The following is an 18,718-nucleotide window of genomic DNA, read 5'->3' as shown; positions in this document are numbered from 1 at the left end:
AGGCGGAGGATCACTCCATTTGGCCAGCTGATATGCTTACACAGACAGAATGTTTGTTAATAGTGTGACGTTGAATTCCACCCTCTGGGTTTGCAATTTCAAGTTGTTTTGAAAAAAGATTTTGTTTTAGAAGAGACAATGCACAGCAACCCACATAACCAAATACTTGGATTTAAACTCTTTCCATTCCTTTGGCTTCATGGACTTCAATCCAAGTACTGCAGCTCAGGTAGATAATGCTTAACATTTGTCTTACTTTAAGGGCCATAATAACTGTAGTAAACCTATTGCTAATTAGCCAACATCCTGTGATTTTTATGAGTAACAGGTTAGCAGTGCCTTTGCCACTCATGATCTGCGTGAAGACTGTCCAAAACCTCATGCTGTATTATTTACTACTACTGAGAAACATCCAGAAACAGTGATGTAAAACCACCACCAGCAGCATCATTAAACCCCTGGGCACTTTCCCCTGCCATTTCTGCCAAGGCATGATGATCAAGTCCTATAAGCAGTAGAGATGGCCCTGTTATGGGGAGGTGCAGGGTGCAGCTTGGCAGTTCCCATTTGGGGAACCTCTCTGCTGAGGTGCATTTATGTAACGCATTAACTTTCAGAAGGAATTTTAAAACAATCCTGTTTACCCAGGCACCCGATGGGTGAAGAATACTTTTCCTAGTAACCTTGACATTATTAGCTGTGCAAGTATGTTATTGCTTTACAGGTTTTTAGATGTTTTGAAGATGTTTCCACTGTATTGTTTTATCACTGATGTTGCACTGCCCTGCCCTCTTTTGGGAGGAAAGATACAAATTTAATAATTAAACACATTATTATTTGGGGAAGCAGGAATCTGGAAGCATACCCAGACCTGTAATAAACAATGCTGTGATCTAATGCTGAAAATAATTCAATTAGTTATGTGTCTTATATGCAGTTTCTAATTTCTGTTTTCTCACACATATTTTATCCTATTTACTTTGCATCCTGTTTAAAGCATTTTGGAATAGACAGCTGCTCTGATACACCCTGAACTCTGTTAGAGCAGAGAAAGGTAAAAAGCCAGCAAAGGAACTTTGTCGCTCGTTAATAGAATATAAAGTTGAGAAGTGAGTTTATTTATGCCCTGAATCCTTTTCCAGAATGAACAACAGATGTAATTTCTATTGTTGTGTAATAACTAATATAGGCCAGAGTTTTGTCCTTATTCTAAGGACTATGTAAAAAGCTTGGCTTTATTATACTTCTAGATTAAAAATGTAATAATTCTTACATCAAAGAAGCTTATCAACTTAAAAAAAATTACATTGAATTCATTCACCAGAAAGTTTGTGAACTTTGCACATGTTATGTAATGCCAAGCAACAAATTTATATTACTATAGGACCTGTTAGAACTCTTAGCCTCTATGACAAAGATTTCCTGTAAACACTGGAAGATCATGAAACTCAAGTCATAAAATGAGAAACCACACCAAACTTTGCAGTAGCAGGAAAGTATTTTCATTATTTGGAAAAAAAATAAAATTCAAACTTTGTCATCACATAAAAACATAACATGATAAGTAATAAACATATTTACACTTCTGTTTTTGATTATAAATATACATTATATACAAAATAATGTTACAAAATGTAGAAAATTCAGTGCTTCTGATTTTCTTTTTAAATTATTGAAATACTATGTTTTAAAATAACTACAAACAGACACTAGTATAAACCATATTATTGATTTCTGAAGGTCATTTTCATAACGTTCTTGAATGGTCAGACCAAAAGGTCAGTAGTGAACATTCTGAGCAAAATCTTGCTTGCACAATTCAAGGCTGGAGGTGAACAAAACTGATGCTGGGGATTTACAAGGTCAGGAACATTGCTCTTCCACCACAGAAAGCACAATCCCAACTTCCTTGAATGAAAATTTGCTTCCTCTCTCTGCTTCCGCCATATTCCCTTTCCCACAGTACATGTTTATCACTACAAACATCACAGCACTTCCTATCTGAAATGTCTATTATTATTGCTGTAAATTTGTAAGAGTCTGTGTGCACTGAGTTTTCCAGTTCAGAACTGCTCCTTTGGACTAAAAAACGTAAAGTTACTCCTTTCCTTGTAGCAGTGTGAAGGAATGAAGAAGCAGGACAAACCAAGAAATTTATGATTTCACCCACATATACTGTATCCCTCAATAAGTTCCCCTTGTAGCTTAGTCTTTCTTAGCCCAGCAGAGCTGTTGATAGTGGTGGTTGTTCTGCAGCAAGGAATAAAACTTCAGGGCTCATAAACACTTCCCTGGCTGTAAAAAAACCCACAAGTTTAGACTTGGAGGTTATTTGCAATTGAGGTGGTGGCACCAGATTCAGATATCCAACACAAAATTCCAAATCCTACCTAATGCATATGAAGAAGAAACACACTTCTATTCATAGTGACTAGTAGTGCAAAGGGCATGAAAACAGCTGATTGATTTTAAACGCACTTGTAAGGCTTTCTGTGAGCACTGGGATTAAGGTTCCTCATACTGAGGCGGCGGCAGAATTCTCCTCTGCTGTTTAAGTCCATGGATGTTTCTGTCATTCAGAAATAGGAGCAAATCCCAATTTACTGCTCAGTTCACCAAAGCATCATCCTAGGAGATGAAATGACAGCTCATTATCCATCTCCCCTTACATTGTCTGGAATACATGGAAGGGGAAAAGGGATGTAAAATAGAGAAGCAACAGGAGGTACTGGTAGTAAGTAACTCGTTGCCAATACTGTTTGGGTACTGCAGGGGGGAAAGGCAGTTATATCTTGATTTGGGCTCTCTAGATTCTTAAACACGCTTCAGGCACTTTCAAATCCAGAAAAAAATGGTGAGCTCATTTATTCTGTATCCATTATATGCATAGAAAAACATGTTTCTTCATTCATTCTTCTCACAGTATTGCTGGTTTATTCTGTGATGGCAGAGTGCCTTTTGCACCAACGGGCACCTTCCAAGATTGAAGTTTTGGAAAGTCACACAACTGTCCATGAGCAACTGGCAGCAAAGTAATTTCAAAGGCTAGTAAAAGACACCATCACTGCTTCTCCCCTCCCTGTAGTCAATTACATTCCTTCTATCAGACTTCAAAATAAGGGAACAGGGGGCCAAAAGATCTATTGCATCTTTAAATTCACAGTCTGTCCAGTTCACCCACTTCCATCCTCTCCTCCTCCTGAGAGCAGCAAATTGCATATAATTAAAAAAATCCAAGTCCAATCCAATTGTGAATTGTAAACAATTAGCAGGAATGTCCACCTTGTGGCATCTCCAACACTGAGGTGCAAACAGAGCAACCTTCATTCTTATACCTGTTTATAAACAAATGGGGGGGGGAGAAATTAGAAACAGGCAGTGCTATTCAAAATACAGATTAAAGATGCAATCCAAATTCCCCAGCAGTAGCAGCGGAGCTTTGTGAAGTAGTGGGGCCACCAGATAGGAGCGGGATAATTGACCTGGTGCTGTCAAGTGAGGGCAAGGGGACTGGCATGAATTTTATCAATTTCCCCTTCCTGTTGTAGCCCTTTGCTCCACATCCCATGCCTTTTTGAAACAGGTTTTCAGGGGGTGTGGTGTGCTATAGTGGGTAGTAGGAAGTGAGAATGCACAATTCTGGTTTCAGAAGTAAGAGCCTAAGCCAGTGTCTTTACTCTGGGATTCAGACCTTAAAAACAAAACAAAAAACCCCTGAATTTCTCTAACCCATTAATTTCTCTATTTTCTTAAGTATTGTTTGCAGGGATGATCTGGAGCAACACTAGAAATAGTTCCATTACTACCCACTACTTGCCAGATGTATGCAAATGATGCCTGAAAGTCTAAAACTGCATTGCTATCTTTTCAGATTTTTATTTTTTAAAATGAGACCTTAGCTCTATAAATTAATGACTATTGGTGACAAATATACAGCTTGGCAGCAGGATATCTGAAGGATCACCCCTCTCTGCATAAACCTGCTTGTCAGTTGTGGTCACCTTCCAGGGCTCTGCTCTATGTTCTGCAGCCAAGGCAGGGCCTTTTCAGTGATGGGACTCCAACTGTGGAACTGCCACCCAAGGGAGAATACACTGGCCCCTTCTTTATTGTCAGGTAGGTGGTTAAGACATTTTCCCTCTTTTAATATGTGTATTGTTATCTCTGTTTAATTTTTAGTTTTGAATGTCATTTTTGTTTGTATTGATATTTATTGTTGTAAACTGCTTTCAGAGCTCTTTTTGGAGCTAAAAGCAATATAGAAATGTTTAAGTAATTATAACAGCAGGCAGTGTAACACTCCAACAGTTTGACTTTAGCCCCAATGGCGCACTCTTCCGCGGATGACAACAAAAATTTAAATCTATGTAGGCAACATACATACCTCTGTGGCTATAACACACTCATTTCGCTCTTCTGCTATCACAAAGACAGACTGGTACATGGAATCCCTTGGAGAGCATATAGCTGATATTCTACATTCTGGCTTTTCACTGTTGGGGGGAAAAAAACCATGATAAAATTTCTGAGCAAAATTTTCTCGTTTCATGTGTTAAAACGGAAGAAAGGATCTTTTACAGTACCTGAGGCCATGAATGACAGCAAATATTTTAAAAAATGAGTTTCCAACCAATGACAACCTCAGTCTTCTATTAGGTGAGCAGTTTAAGCATAAAGGATCTAAGTAGAGGTGTTTTTGTGAAGTGAACAACTTTGACAGGAACAACCGCTTGCAGCCCTGCCTCATGTGTCATGATAAGACACAGTTTGTCTTAAATCATGGTTGAATTGTGAGTGTGCCTCTGCTGTGTGGGCCCTCTGTGTGGCTTCTCCCTACTTGCCCCACATAGCTCAAACAAGCCATAGTATCACGTCATTCAAACCCAGACCATGAATTGTTTGCTTTAAACTGACGATGAGCGATAAGCCAAAAATAAACTTAAGAACAAACATTAGTTGCTTTCTAGCCCACAGATAATGGTTTCTTGGAATCTGTTACAACATAGTACTACCACCTATCTAGCTACAGGATTGGCCTTGAATCAGTGGGCTGCAACCTGGCCGTAAGATGGGTCGTGCCAAGGCATTTACCATAATGTTATTTTATTTAAGTTTTAAGGAAGGTAAACTACTTCCAGAACTTGACAGACTGTCAACTCTCCTCTGTTGCTATGAGCAAAGTGTACTCTGCATGAAATATAAATGTGACAGCTATCCACTTTCCATGCTTTTCAGAATCTAACACACTTATGAGTTGCTCCCTACAGCTGTTCTTTGCACTACATAGGCTTCCTTGTTCACAAGTGCAGAGAAATTAGATTTCTTTAGAAGGAGTTCATACCTGCGTAACCAGAAGGGTGATTTCTCTCCTATACATTTTTCGCTTTTATGATATTTATCTTCCTGAGCCCCTCTACACGTCAGTTCCTTCATCAGGTTATAATCCAATGTGTGATTCTTAAGTTTGTAGTTTGATTTCTCCAGCACGCAGTCTACTTCAAGGTCTTTGTTTTTATTGGTGTTTTTAAGTTGAGACGCTGGGATGAGATTTTCCTTCTGGAAGTCAGACAGGTTGTTCATGGCTTCTGAATTCTGTTCTGGCTGTCTCTGCATCTGCCGGATAACTATAGCGATCATGCAGCACAAAACAAGAAGAGCCACTAGCCCAACTCCCATGGATATGGCCACCCAAGGAACCTGTTTAGGAGGCTCTGAAACTGAATGCACTGGAAATTCACAATGGCTGCCCATGAAGCCAGAAAGGCAGTGACAAGCAAAAGTAGTAGGATAAAGCCCAACATAGCATGTTCCCCCATTCTGGCAGGGCTCAGAGGCACATTCATCTCTAGTTCTGGTTTCACAGTTTTTGCCAGTGTAGCCTGGCAAGCAAGTACATGTATAATCATGTGTAGTCACAAGGTCATGACAAGATCCTCCATTGGAGCATGGATTTCTGGAACACTTGCTGATGTTTATCTCACATTTCTGACCGGAGAAACCAGGACGACAACGACACACGTGTTGCTGGCCCAAAACAAAGCACTGCCCACCTGTAGAGAAGAGCACAGTAAAAAAAGAAGTTAGGAATGTATTTTTTATTACTATTATTTAGTGACTGCTGTGTGTTGCACTGAACATAGAAGCAAATACCAAGAATACCCAGGCACTAGAATATACAGGGTGAGTCCTTTAAAAGAGGCCCCGTGGATGCAGAGTACACATGTTCCACGGGGCCTCTTTTAAAAGACTCACCCTGTAGTAGTACAGCCAACAGGGCAAAGTTTAGGAGAAGACATAACCTGATACAGAATCATCAAGAATGAAGCAGGAGGACATAAGCAAGTAGCAGGCATCACAGAATGTGTCTCATGCCCAGGGAAATGTTGTGGGAAAATATCAATTGGGAAATATTGACTTGATGCACAAGGAGACTTTTCTAGACACAGAGCAGCAATACGGAAGGTGCAGAAATGAGGGAATGTAGACAACAAGAAGAGGTCCAGTGACAGCTAAGATTGCAGAAAAGCAAGAAGATACGGTATAGAACTAAGATTTGGAAAACCAAAAATGGGTGTCAGATGGTCCATCAGTCACTTCAAAAATCCGATGGACCACATGAAAATTGCAGAGGGTCTTGGAGGCACTTATGGATTTTTCTGTCAGTTGTAGCAATTATAATGCACTACGCTAGATGTTGTATTATTTTGAATTCTATTTTTGGAGACACACTGTTCCACCTGAATAACATTTGTGGCCCATTAGTGGTCTACAGACCTATTTGGGAACCCCTATACTATAGTCTTATGAAGTGATTATGTATATAAACGAACAGCATTGCAAGCTACTCCTCCACCCTGTGAGTTAAAGAGCAACTTGGGAAGAGTTATTTTGAGCTGGGGGGAAAGAATCACTGGAGGGAAAGGGTTAAGGAGACTCTTTCACCCTCTACTCGGCCGAAGCTGATCCTTTTTTTAAAATGTGGAGAAAAAATATGCAACTCCATGTAACATGCAATATAAACCTCACAGATCAAGGGAGGAACACAGAATCAGATTAAAGTTTCATTATTGTCTGTCCCCAAAGGTGAAACTCCTCTGGTGAAAGGACTTACCATTAGAACAGGGGTTGTTGGTACACCTGTCTTCTTTCTTTTCGCAGTTGGATCCTGTAAAGCCCATAGGACAAATACAAGCATAGCTGGTTCCTCCTTCTCTTTCTAGGCATGTGCCACCATTAAAACATGGAGAATCAACACAAGTCAAGGCACTGTGCTCACAATTAACACCATCGTATCCTGGGGGACATGTGCATTTGTAGTATTTCCCTAAATCCTGTGGGGGGAAATTAAGGAATACTGTATATAAAATTTAGCTCCTTCAAACTAGTTGCTTTCAGTTACATTTCCTGTCCATTTTTCAAAGGGACATAAACTTTCAGAGATGTAAAAGCAGGTGCATCCAAAACAAATTAAATTAAAATGGAATCAGATTGGGTCTCCAGGTAAGTAGTAACTTGGGGACCAAGCAGGGCTAAAACACAACAAAAGTTTCATCTTACAGATGAAAAAGTAAATGCACACTATAAATTAAGTGATACTACTGCAAAGAGACTTGAGTTTATACCAACAATGTACTTATCAACTATTCATGGTTACTAAAAAGAGCACTGAGGGAATAAGACATATTAACCTGCTATGGACTGTACATACTCAGACACTACCAAAGTGAAGTAAGACATACTGAAAATACTACTTGCAGTATAACTGTAGCTAAAAGAAGGTACATGAAGCAGATAGGTGTGTTCTATATAGCAGTGTTTTTCAACCTTTTTTGGGCAAAGGCACACTTGTTTCATGAAAAAAATCATGAGGCACACCACCATTAGAAAATGTTAAAAAATTTAACTCTGTGCCTATATTGACTATATATAAAGTAATTCTCTTGAATAGGAATCAAATAAACACAAAGAAAGTATTTTATAATTACTTTTCAATTTTTCCCACGGCACACCAGGCAACATCTCGCGGCACACTAGTGTGCCGCGGAACAGTGGTTGAAAAACACTGCTATATAGCACCGAAGGCTGGGACTATGCAGGGTGATCAGTAATATTTTTGCTTTTGTATGTGTGCAAGCCCTATGTGAGCTTCAGGGCCCCTCTATGCCATAGCCGGGGATGCCACCATATCTGCATTAGCGCTACACCCCCCCTTTTTTGCCGATGCCACAGTGCCTGCTAACTTCTCCTTCCCCAGTGGCCATGAAGAGTCTCCAAGATGATATCCACCAACTATCTACCTTTAAATCATCATCAGAGGCCCTCAAAATAGCAAGAGGCTGCTAGGAGGAAGGGCCTTCTCAGGAACAGCATCCTGGTTCTGGAATGTTTTCCCTAGAGAGGCTCACTTGGAGCCTATTCTGTATTCCCTTCAGTGTCAGGCAAATGCTATTAAAAAATTCTCCCAGGCTTTTTAGGCACTTTTAATAGATTTTGATATTTTTGCTTTAAATTTTAAAGATCTGCCTGTGGTTGGTTTTCTTGATTTTTTTTCAACTGCAATGTGTTGTTTTTATTGTTTGTACTGTATTTTAACAATGTACACCCTCCTTCCCCAGACCTTTGGTAAATGGAGGGCACAGAAATACTGTAACCAGTCAATCAGTCCCTCCTCTTCACCTGTCAGACAGGGGTATTGTGAATATACAATAAGTATATTCATGCATACTACCCTGAACTCATTGGTGAAAGGACAGGATATAAATATGGAAAGCTGCTTTTTCTCTTTTCACAAATAAATTTCCAACATATAATTAGTTCTTACTGTGCAACTGCCTCCATTCTTGCAGGGGTTACTGTCACATTCGCTGATATTCCGTTCACAGTCAACACCAGTAAAACCATCTTTGCAGGAACATGTATAACTTCCCTGGCCAGTGTTCATGCAGGTGGCCCCATTCTTACAGGGTCTGTGATGGGTGCAGTAGTTCAGATCTGCAAGGACAGAAACATGCCGATGAGATAATTATGTTTTAACAAAGAACAAAAAAGATGAGGCACTAGAAGTAGCAGAACAGAGACTTTGACCAAAACACCTTCAATTTATTGTTCAATAGAATCAATGGAAATTTGTGTCCCCAGCCAGGAGGACTTTTAGGAATGCCTAAAATAAACTGATGCTGGGGGTGCATAAGCTCGGTACTTTTCCCACAATGTACCGTAGTTTCCATGTGCAATAAGACGAAAAACAAAGATAGTCAGCTGTTCATAACCTGGTATATCAAAAGGACATGGAAGGAAATGGACTTATGAGCTTTTAGTATCATGAATATAACCAAGGTAAGATGGCATACTTTACTTAATGATAGACAAGCAATCAGCATTTCACCTGCTAGGCCAATTAAAATACCCTTAAACGGATAGGCCAAGAAAAGGCCATATCCTGCAAATAACTATAGATGCATCTTTAGGGCTATAAGAATGATTTTGCTTTGAATCTGGGTGGACTGATAAGCCATTAACTGTACTGTGTTTGGAGCCAATACTTGTCTTTGTAGGTGCCTAAAGCTATTAGCAATAAGGGGATTTAAATGTGCATTTATCAAGTTGAAAAAGATACTATTAAGTTTATACACTTCCAACATTCTCATTAGAATAGGCTTTCTCTAGACAAAGTTTTTTCTACAAGGTTCGGAAATGTTTCTTAGGATGTTCAATCATACATAGGTGGTATGACTACCCTGATATATATTAACCATGTATGTGGTTAATAAATTAAATAATTGCATGTTTGCATATTCCCCATAAGGATTCCATTGTAGCAAAACAACTTGTAACCCCAGTTTAAAGTACAGATATGACTTTGGAGAACTATAGTTATTCAACTGAGATTACATCAGAGATCATGGAAACATGTAAGGTGCAGGGTCAAGCCTGTCCCTTGAAACAGAATCTTTCCCCCAGTTTTCATTTACCGGTATTTTAAATTCTGCATTTGTCATATAAGAATATTCCCATGAGTAAAAATAAGCCAGATTCTGTTTGCTTGTGATACTGTATGTTTAGAAAACTGCCTCAGTTAAGTACTGTATATGATAGATCACTAAATATAGTTTTTATAAGGGACAAGAAGCAAGACTAAATGTGTAGTGTAAATACTTAAAAGAAAAATATGTGCGAATACTTTTGAATGTTCCTGTAAACATATACCACTTTTACAGAAAGAGAAGAATTTAAGAGAAAATTTGACATTTAGCCACAATCATCTAAGATAATCAGATTCAAGCTCTATTAGTTAGACTTCTTGCAGTAACCTAAAATGTTAAATTTTTCCCTAAGAAATTTATCAGCAAGAAAAAAACTCACATCAAAATTAATGCATTTTTGTTATAACTACGTCAACTAACCTTGATCACAAAAAAGGCCTCCCCAGCCTTCATCACATATGCACTTTCCTGGTTTTGTACAGGTCCCATGGCGACAACCCACATGAGGGATACATTCATTACAGTAACGGCCTTTCCAACCACTACGACAGCTGAAAAGAAACAATTGAAATGTCTGAAGTAACTGTTACAATACTTTGAGCTTACTTGAAGTCAAAGGGAATTTTATCAGATGACCACTGAAATGAGTAAAGTGAGAAGGGAGAGAAGTGGGACTCATATACTGTTAATCACATTGAGATCTAATACAGCAACTACTTACATGCACTCTCCTGGCTTTCTGCAAAATCCACTTTTCTCTGAACACCCATCTAGACAGATAGCTGTTTCATTGAAAAAGAAAAAAGTTTAAGTTAATACTTTCAAAAATGCATTTCAAAGTATTTATTATTGTATTTGTATCCTTCAACAAGCTCAAGACAGCAGCCTAGTTTGCACATCACAGTAAATATTAGTTAACTGTTTACTGTAAACACACTGATCTGGGCTGCTGATCTGGCAACAAGCCATGATCCCTGCCTTAGCATTATGCTTGAATCAGGGACTGTGGCTTATTTCATGCCCCCAAACTAATCACCATGGTTTCAGCAAAACAAATCCTGATCCCTGGTTGGGTATAATGCTAAGCTAGGGTAATATTTTGTTTCCTCTTGCACGCTGGTAGGGAGGACCAAAGGAGTCCAGTAAACCACTAACTCTGGTTTATTATGTGCAAACATGGTCAACATGTTTTCTCATTGTGACAATCCTGAGAAGCAGTGACTGACCCAGAGGTAGGTTAGGCAGAGAGTGAATGGCCCACAATTGCTTACAGTTGTATTTTGCACTAAAAACAAAAATTCAAATTCTGTTCCAAAGATTCTCATATGCAATGCTCAAAATTATGTAAATCAATGTGAAGTGGGGAAATGTACAATTTTATGTATAAAACAAGTGTAATTTACATGCATTATTGTGAATCCAACATTTGATTTGCTTTTTAAAGGCAGAGAACTAGAAGAAACCTGTAGCACCAGCACCGTTCTTGAAGAAATTTCCTTTAGGCCATGAGTTTTTTTTTTATTTTGTTTTGTCAACAAATATTGACTTGGTTCCCTAAGACCAATGAAAACAAGAAGTGGCTGGATTTTTAAAATTCCTACAGCTGCACTGCCATCAGTTTTGATGATAGCTGTGATGTATACACAAAACTTTAGCAATAAAAAAACCTCTAACCTTCTTAGATGTACCTGAACCCATAGTTAAAATGCCAGTATGAAATTCACTAAGAAGCTGCCCTGGCAGTTGGAAGTGTTTTGAAATGTAAAATTAGACTTGAGAATGCCTTTTACAGTTCTTGTTGTCTAGAATATTAAGCTAAGATACTGGGGACATTTGATGCATCACCATCTAAAGCGGCTGACTGAAAGTTGCAAAGCGGGGAGTGGAAATGAGGGAGCTACATTCCCCCTATTCTTTAGTACCAAGGGAATGGGAGTGGAGACAACTGTGGTTCCCATTCATTTCCATTACTGCACATACACTACCTCACCCAGACAAATGAATGGACTTGCTTAGAGTTGGAGGTCTGTAATCAAAACAGGTACACCTGCAGCCCGGAATATAATTTTGAGAACCATTTCTATGGAGCCTAGGAAATTGCCAAAGGCCTTCGAAATGTAAAAAATGGTGCCAGAGAGTAAGTAACGTGAATTGGTAAAACCAATGCCTGGCAGCAGCCTTATAGAAACCTTCAAATCACATTTGTGTGTATTAATTAAAAGATGGTTCCAAAGGCAAACCAATTGCATCAAAGTACTGATGTCCAGTAGTGCAGCTCGGTCATTTGGAGACTGAATTTAGGAGAACCATTTAATCTGTAAACTGTGTGCATACACTTCGAGGGATGGAGAGAAGAAACTGGTCTCGGATATATATGGTAGTGGGTGTTTTTTTGTAAAAAATACTATTTTCATGCTTTAAGAAGGAACTTATTCGGCCCGTTCCAGATAAGACTTTTCGCTGGCGCCCGTTTCCTCATAACTGTCCATGTTATAACTATGAGGCGCTCATAACGGGGTTAGGAGGCCAGTGAGACTTATAGGGACATTTCTGGTTCTCAGTTGGAACTGGAAGGACACAGCAAGGCACCCGCATGTTGTCCTGCCTATGAGTTTAAACAAAACCCCGTCTTCATCCCTCTCTCTGCCTCGACCCTCACAGGTTCCTTTTCCAAATCCCCTCAGCCACCCTCTCGCCCGACCCTTCCAACCCCTCCGCCGAATCCAAGGGCTCGCGCACGCGCAGTGTCCCCCTAAGGAGGGCACCAGGGTTGCTTTGCTTTCATTGCCTCCGCCCCAGCTGTTGGCGCCCGCCACCGGCAGGGGGAGCTGTCGCGCCTTTCCCTGCCCTCGAGGCGCAGTTTGCGCGCCCGCCCGCGCGTTTTGCCCGCCAACTGTTCGCTGAGTGGGGAGGGGGGGGTAGGTCTAGGGCGGGAAGGGCGGCCTCGCTCACCGTCGGTGCAGTAGTCCCCCGTCCAGCCGGGCAGGCAGGCCATCCCACCGTCGGCTTTGCAGACGTAGTGGCCGAAGAGGTCGTCGCGGTCCTTGCAGAGGCGGGAGCAGTTGTCGCCGTAGTAGTGCTCGTTGCACACCACGCGGTAGGAGAAGTTCAGGCGGGCCCACTCGTGGCTCTGCTGGTCCTGCAGCCACGCCTCGCCCACGGCCAGCGAGCGCCGGATCGCCATCTGGCTGATGAGCCACTTCCGGGCAGGGGGCTTGGATCCTGCTGCGGCGGGAAGAAGGACACAAGGAGCTTTGGTTAGGGCTGGAGGGAGCATCGAAGGTGCTCGCGTCTAAACAGGATACTCTTCCCGAGCCCCGTCTCCCTTTCTCGCCACATCCAAGGCCCCTGTCTTTGGTTTGCGCCAGACTCAACTGCGGAATCTGGAATGCGTGAAGAAATGCCCCTCACACGAAGAAACACCACTCACTCACCACTCAGGGGGGGGGGATAAATAGGGCATAGAGGCAGGTGATAAGGTTTTGGATTGCAGGCAGAAGCACATCTCTTTAAAAATATAATAAAAAGCTTTCCACTGACAGTCACCACCCAAGAGTCACCACGATCTCACACCGTCCTCTAGCTTCAGTCCATCTGCTACACTTTAACCTTCTTTGCATGCCACTGCACATCCCAAAGGACCATTTGCACTCTTGTTTTACAGAACCCATCCCATAGTGTGGTGCTGCATCCTCGCGGGTTAGTTGCCACTTTCCCCCCAGCGGGTGGCAGGGCATCCGTTTAACGTCTGTATAATTAGCAGAAATCCAACATGTAAAAGATTTTCCACCCTGGCATTCTCCCTGTGGAGACATGCTACACCTGCTGAAGTTCTGCCTTGCAATACAGTTGTTTCAGGCACAGAGGCTCTGCTGGAAGCAGGTGGTAACTCTGCTCACAGTTCATCCCTTATGTCAAAGCACACTGCGCACTTAACTGCTCCTCTCGTCTGATGTGTCTTGGCTATACACAACAAGGAAGAATTCCCACATAGCGTTCTTTTGGCCCATGCTAACATGCACAGTGCTACCCACACACTATGCCCTTATTAAAACATTCTCACATTACATGCCAGCTTGTGCTTCCTCTCCAGTGTCACAGTAATTAGCGATGGCGTCTAGCATCAATCTTCTAGCCCCAACATACAAGCCCAGACTCTGTGCAATAGATTTCATCAGCTGGTGCCCTCATATTTTTTTAAGTAGCAATGCTCATTGCAACATGCTCAATATAATTAAAAACAGTGAAGGATTTTATTTTAGGGGGTGGGGTTGAAGGTAAGAAATCCTAATAATGCCAAATAAAGAGAATCAACCCAGCCCTCAAAAGGCATTTGTGACTATGTGTTACCACTGAAATTAAACTGAGGAAGAAAATTGCATTATTCAGCCCAAGTAGTGTGCCAAATAATGTTGATTAAAATATTAATAAGCCAGGAGTATACAGAGACATTTGGGGCTCAACCACTGGGCTGCAGTAATTTAGGGGGTCAGGGGTCACATTATAACAATGTAAAAGCACTGTTCTCTTTTGCCTTTAGTATCCATTATTGTTAGCTGTGGTCCTGAGAAGCTTTACAGAAAGCCTTTCAAAGTAAGAGCTCTTGTGCTGTTGAAATATCCTTTTCCTCTATGTCAGAAAAACATCCCAAAGCCATTATTCCTTTTCCAAAGGGCGGAATTTGAAAAAGGTGTAAAATACAGGAAAAGGCAGTCAGGACTTTTTGGCAGCCTTGCCGTTTTCTCACCAAAGAGCTCCTTTCTTTCCCACGCCAAAAATAAACGGGAGGAAACGCAATTGTGTGGAGATTAAGTAGGGGGACAAAATCAAAGCAAAACCCATCAAGATGTTGGGAACAGCTCTGCCTTGCAAATTAAAGCAAACATCGAAAATATATTCTGAACTTACATGCAATAAGTAAAAACAATATTTATTTATGTAGTTTGGGTGGAAGCTATTTAATAACTGTGCTGGCAGACTTGGCTATTTTGTGTTGTTTTTTTAAGCTAGCGTCTGCATAAAGCTGCAAGTTTTGAAAAGCTGTCGCCCCCTAGTGAGTAGGAAAGGAACGGCCATATTCACCTGCTGGATGGTAACCTTCGGGAGCGTGCCAGGCTTCGATGATCAATGAGAAAGTTCCCTGTGAATGGAAAGGAGTGGTGAGAGGAAGGCACAGAACCTAAGACAAGCGGGGAGTTCTAGTGATAAGTGATCGGAAAGGGACTGTCGGCCTCAGAGATTTAAAACAATCGGGTGAAACCAGAAAACCTCTACCTGGCGGTAGATATACATTTCAATTAATCTAATTGCAGATAGCATTACTTTGTCTGAGTCGATGAAATGGAGCTTCCTCCGGAGGACTGCTTTCATCTCCTGGGAAAAGGCGTCTCTCGCCTCTGACCAGGGTGCAGGAGGAAGAAATGTCCTCTGCCTCCACAAGACGACCCTTCCCACCCCAGCTTCGTGAAAAAAGCAACTTTCCCCCCAGCTTCAAAATGTGCACATTTCACTCGCCTTGAGCAATTCGCCATTCTATTTTGACATGCATTTTCAAAGCCCGCAGCTGAACCGCAGCTTTCTACATGGCACCAAGTTATGGAAACAAAACGTCGAGAGCAGGGTTTGTTTATATAGCCTGCGGCTGAACTAAGGCGGCCTCTGCTTCTTTTATTATTATTTCAACTTCCTCGCTCAACCCCCGCCCCGCTTTTCCAAGGCTGTTGAAGGTGAGCTCTCACCGGCCACGTGAAGTTGAAAGGTAACTTGATGGGGCTGCCGAAGCCCTCGGTCTCCCGGATGGCGAAGGAGTTGATCCCCAGCACCGGGGTCACGATGCTGCCGAAGGTGCAGTCGCCCGGCGAGATCACCGCCTGGTAATGCATCAAGCACACGCGGAAGAAGGTCCTGCAGCCGGACCCGCACGACTCTCCGCTCGCCAGCGCGCTTTGGCCGTTGGCAAAGTGCCGCAGCTCCAGCTGGAAGACGCCCGAGCCGGAGACCTTCTGCGCAAAGGGGAGACACACACAACAGCAGAGCTTATACCCGAGCTTGTTCACTTTGGGGCCAATACTTTCCAGAAAGAAAAAGAAAAACTCCCCATGCATATATATACATATTCCCCCCCGACGGCTGTGCCAACATCATTACCTGCAGCGTCACCGCGACAGCCAATGTCAAGCCCACGAGGCGCAAGGCTGCCATCCTCCCGCTATGATTTGCTTAATTCCTCCCGGACTGAGCTTTCAAGGCTCGCTTGTATTCCTCAGGTGGTCCAAAGATGCGCTGCTGTTGCTGCCTGGCTCTCCCAAGTCGTGGCATGCAGGTCAGTATGCACCTCGAGGTTTCCCTTCCAAGTACTCCCCAAGACGAAGAGGAAGGTATAATCCAGTGGGGCTGCTTTTTAAACCATCGGCGTGGTCGGAGGGTTAAATCCCGTCGTTTATAAAACTCCCAAGCCCAGAGGAGAGAGGCGGAGGGGCGTGTAAGCGTGGCGCGGCAGCAGCTCGTTCCTTTCCCCGACCTTAGCTGCTGCTGCTGTGCTCGCTCCGTGAGTGGAAAGCTGGCTTCCCTTCGCGCTGTTTATATAGTTGCCTCCTGGCCTCACAAGCTCATTATGTAAACTGTCCGTCAGGCTCGGGAGATCCCTCCCCCTTATCTTTCTGGAAGAAGGAACCCAATGTGGTGGAGAGCCCGCAGATCTAGAATTAATACCCTGCTGCTGCTGCTCCACACTGACCACCAAGGAGCCGAGCTGATTATGAAGAAGCCCCAGCATCTGTTGAGAGATTTAGTGCGCTCGCCACGGAGACGGAGCCCTCGCAAAGGAGAAGAAGGAGGCAGGCAACCGGGGAAAGATTCTGCCTTCTCATTCGGGCTCGAGAAGACGAGGCACTGCATGCTTCCTAAAGGAAGGCGAATGGAGTCCAAAGCGCTAGGGGACTTGTGGCTTTCCAGATGTTTTGCTGGACTCCGACACTTATCAGCCCCCAGCCAGCATGGCCAATGGTTATAGGTGAGGGGAGATGGGGTCCAACAACTTCGGGCGCACAGATTCCCCATCCTATGCACTGTTTGCTCATATAGTATTACCTGCCCAGGTGAGAGCAGGTAAGAAACCAGAACTGACGCCAGTTCTGGAGAAATCGAAAGGCGGATTTCCACACCCCTCCAAACATCTCCCCCCGGGCTGTTTGGCAAATCACTTCGATTCACAGGGCTCTGATGCCGGCGCACCTTTGTGCCCTAACCCTGTGGCTATTTCTACCTGCAGCCCCGAGGCGTAAGAACGGAGAGGGGGCAGGACGATGTATTAACGCTTGCGCTGCCTCCAGACGGAGTTAGGCGAATTAAAGTGGCTTTGCTCTAAAGTTGGTATATATATTCTTCCATACTCCTTCTGCGGCTCCCAAAGCCAAAGCCCTACCATTTGCGCCCCCAAACCCCACCAGCTGACTCTCCTTGGACCGAGGGAAGCTGCTCTCACCTCTCAGGTGAGGACCGGTGGAGGCAGTCATTTTCATCAACAGGAGAATCGTAACCGTATAGAGCTCTGTTTCCGTGACATCGAGGAACACGCATTGGGTACCAACCCTGTCCCAAGGGCAACATCCCCCGTGGTATGAATGGAGAGCCTTGCAGCCTGCCTGCCTGCCTGCCTGCCTGCCTGCTTGCCCGCCTTCCTCCCTCCTCGGAGCGGTGCGTCGGCTCAGATTGTATCCTGGCTGCAGGCTGGTGTGTGCCAATAAACCCCTTGGCCTGATTGCAATGTGTGCTTATTGTTGGGTCGCGTGTCCCTCATTAAAGCCAAGCACAGAGAAGGCCTTTCATGTGGCTTTTATTTCAGCTTGTTAAAAAGGAAGGGGAGGGAAGGGAAAGGGGGAGGAGGAGAAGATAAACCTTCAGCTGTATGATAATGAGGTCTTGCCACCTTTATGCCAGCCCCTGTCCGCGCTTCTCTTCACCTGTAAAAAATAAGTGAAATAACCGGTTGGTGCGTTGTTTTGGAAAACAGTGGGTGTCTCCCAGGCAGCCCTTAGGGAATACTCTTGTTTTATTTTGAGGCGAGAAAGCATAAACATAGGTGTGGGTTTCTGCCTGAATCAGACAGGATCGCCCCATGCACTTGCTTTCAAAAGAGCAACTTTTTGTGTTTGCGTGCGGCATGAGAAACGCCTGCCTTACAAAGCCTAGGAGGACCCAAAGCAAAATGTTGATTTAGGATATGAAGTACTAACAGGGATGGGTGGTTTTTTTGTTTTTTGTTTTTAAAGTGTGCCTGCCAGATGGCTCCTGGGGGAAGGGGAGGGGGAATCACTTGTTTCGAAATGGATGTAAACTTCTGCTGATCTTGCTTGACTCTAGAAAGTTTCTTTCCCCACCCCCTTTTATAAAGCCCTGCCCATGAACTGCTGAGCGTCTGTCGATTCAATATGAAAACCCAACGCTGCAGCGAGAAATAGCCACGATTCTCTGTAGTGTGGCTTCTCTCAGGATCTCCTCCAGTGTTTGGCTCGAGAATTTCGGGGTCCCTTGCACGGATCCATCCACACGCGCACAGCGTCCCCTTTCTCTTTTAATCCTTCGTCGAGAAGACACCTTGAGAGGGTTTTCTTGGAAAAACTCACCTGGGTCCTTTCCACTTACCGTCTCCCTCTCGCGCTCTTTCCAACGGAGTGTAACCTACAGGCTGATCATGCTTTGGTGTAGCAGAGCAAAGTTTTTTCCGAAGAAGACCC

General features: G+C 43.1%; 1 protein-coding gene across 2 annotated transcripts; it reads right to left on the bottom strand.

The window, feature by feature from the left end:
- Window positions 1-2,656: 2,656 nt before the first annotated feature.
- Window positions 2,657-16,741, bottom strand: DLL4 (delta like canonical Notch ligand 4). Of its 2 annotated transcripts, none has more exons than XM_033145501.1 (11): window positions 16,131-16,741; window positions 15,722-15,985; window positions 15,066-15,123; window positions 12,936-13,208; window positions 10,705-10,765; window positions 10,404-10,534; window positions 8,822-8,991; window positions 7,112-7,331; window positions 5,342-6,050; window positions 4,385-4,493; window positions 2,657-3,335 (listed from the first exon to the last, which is right to left on the bottom strand). In XM_033145501.1, the coding sequence occupies exons 1-11, from the start codon at window positions 16,182-16,184 to the stop codon at window positions 3,330-3,332; spliced, it is 2,055 nt and encodes a 684-aa protein (XP_033001392.1). In that variant the 5' UTR covers window positions 16,185-16,741; the 3' UTR covers window positions 2,657-3,329. The 2 variants fall into 2 exon arrangements, with proteins under 2 accessions (XP_033001392.1, XP_033001399.1); XM_033145508.1 differs by having other exon boundaries at window positions 12,936-13,205.
- Between the last annotated feature and the right edge of the window lie 1,977 nt (window positions 16,742-18,718).

Source organism: Lacerta agilis, chromosome 1, assembly GCF_009819535.1.
Source record: "Lacerta agilis isolate rLacAgi1 chromosome 1, rLacAgi1.pri, whole genome shotgun sequence".
NCBI classification, from domain to species: Eukaryota; Metazoa; Chordata; class Lepidosauria; order Squamata; family Lacertidae; genus Lacerta; species Lacerta agilis.
Note: the sequence above shows the minus strand (reverse complement) of the source record. Positions and strands in the feature narration are given on the sequence as shown.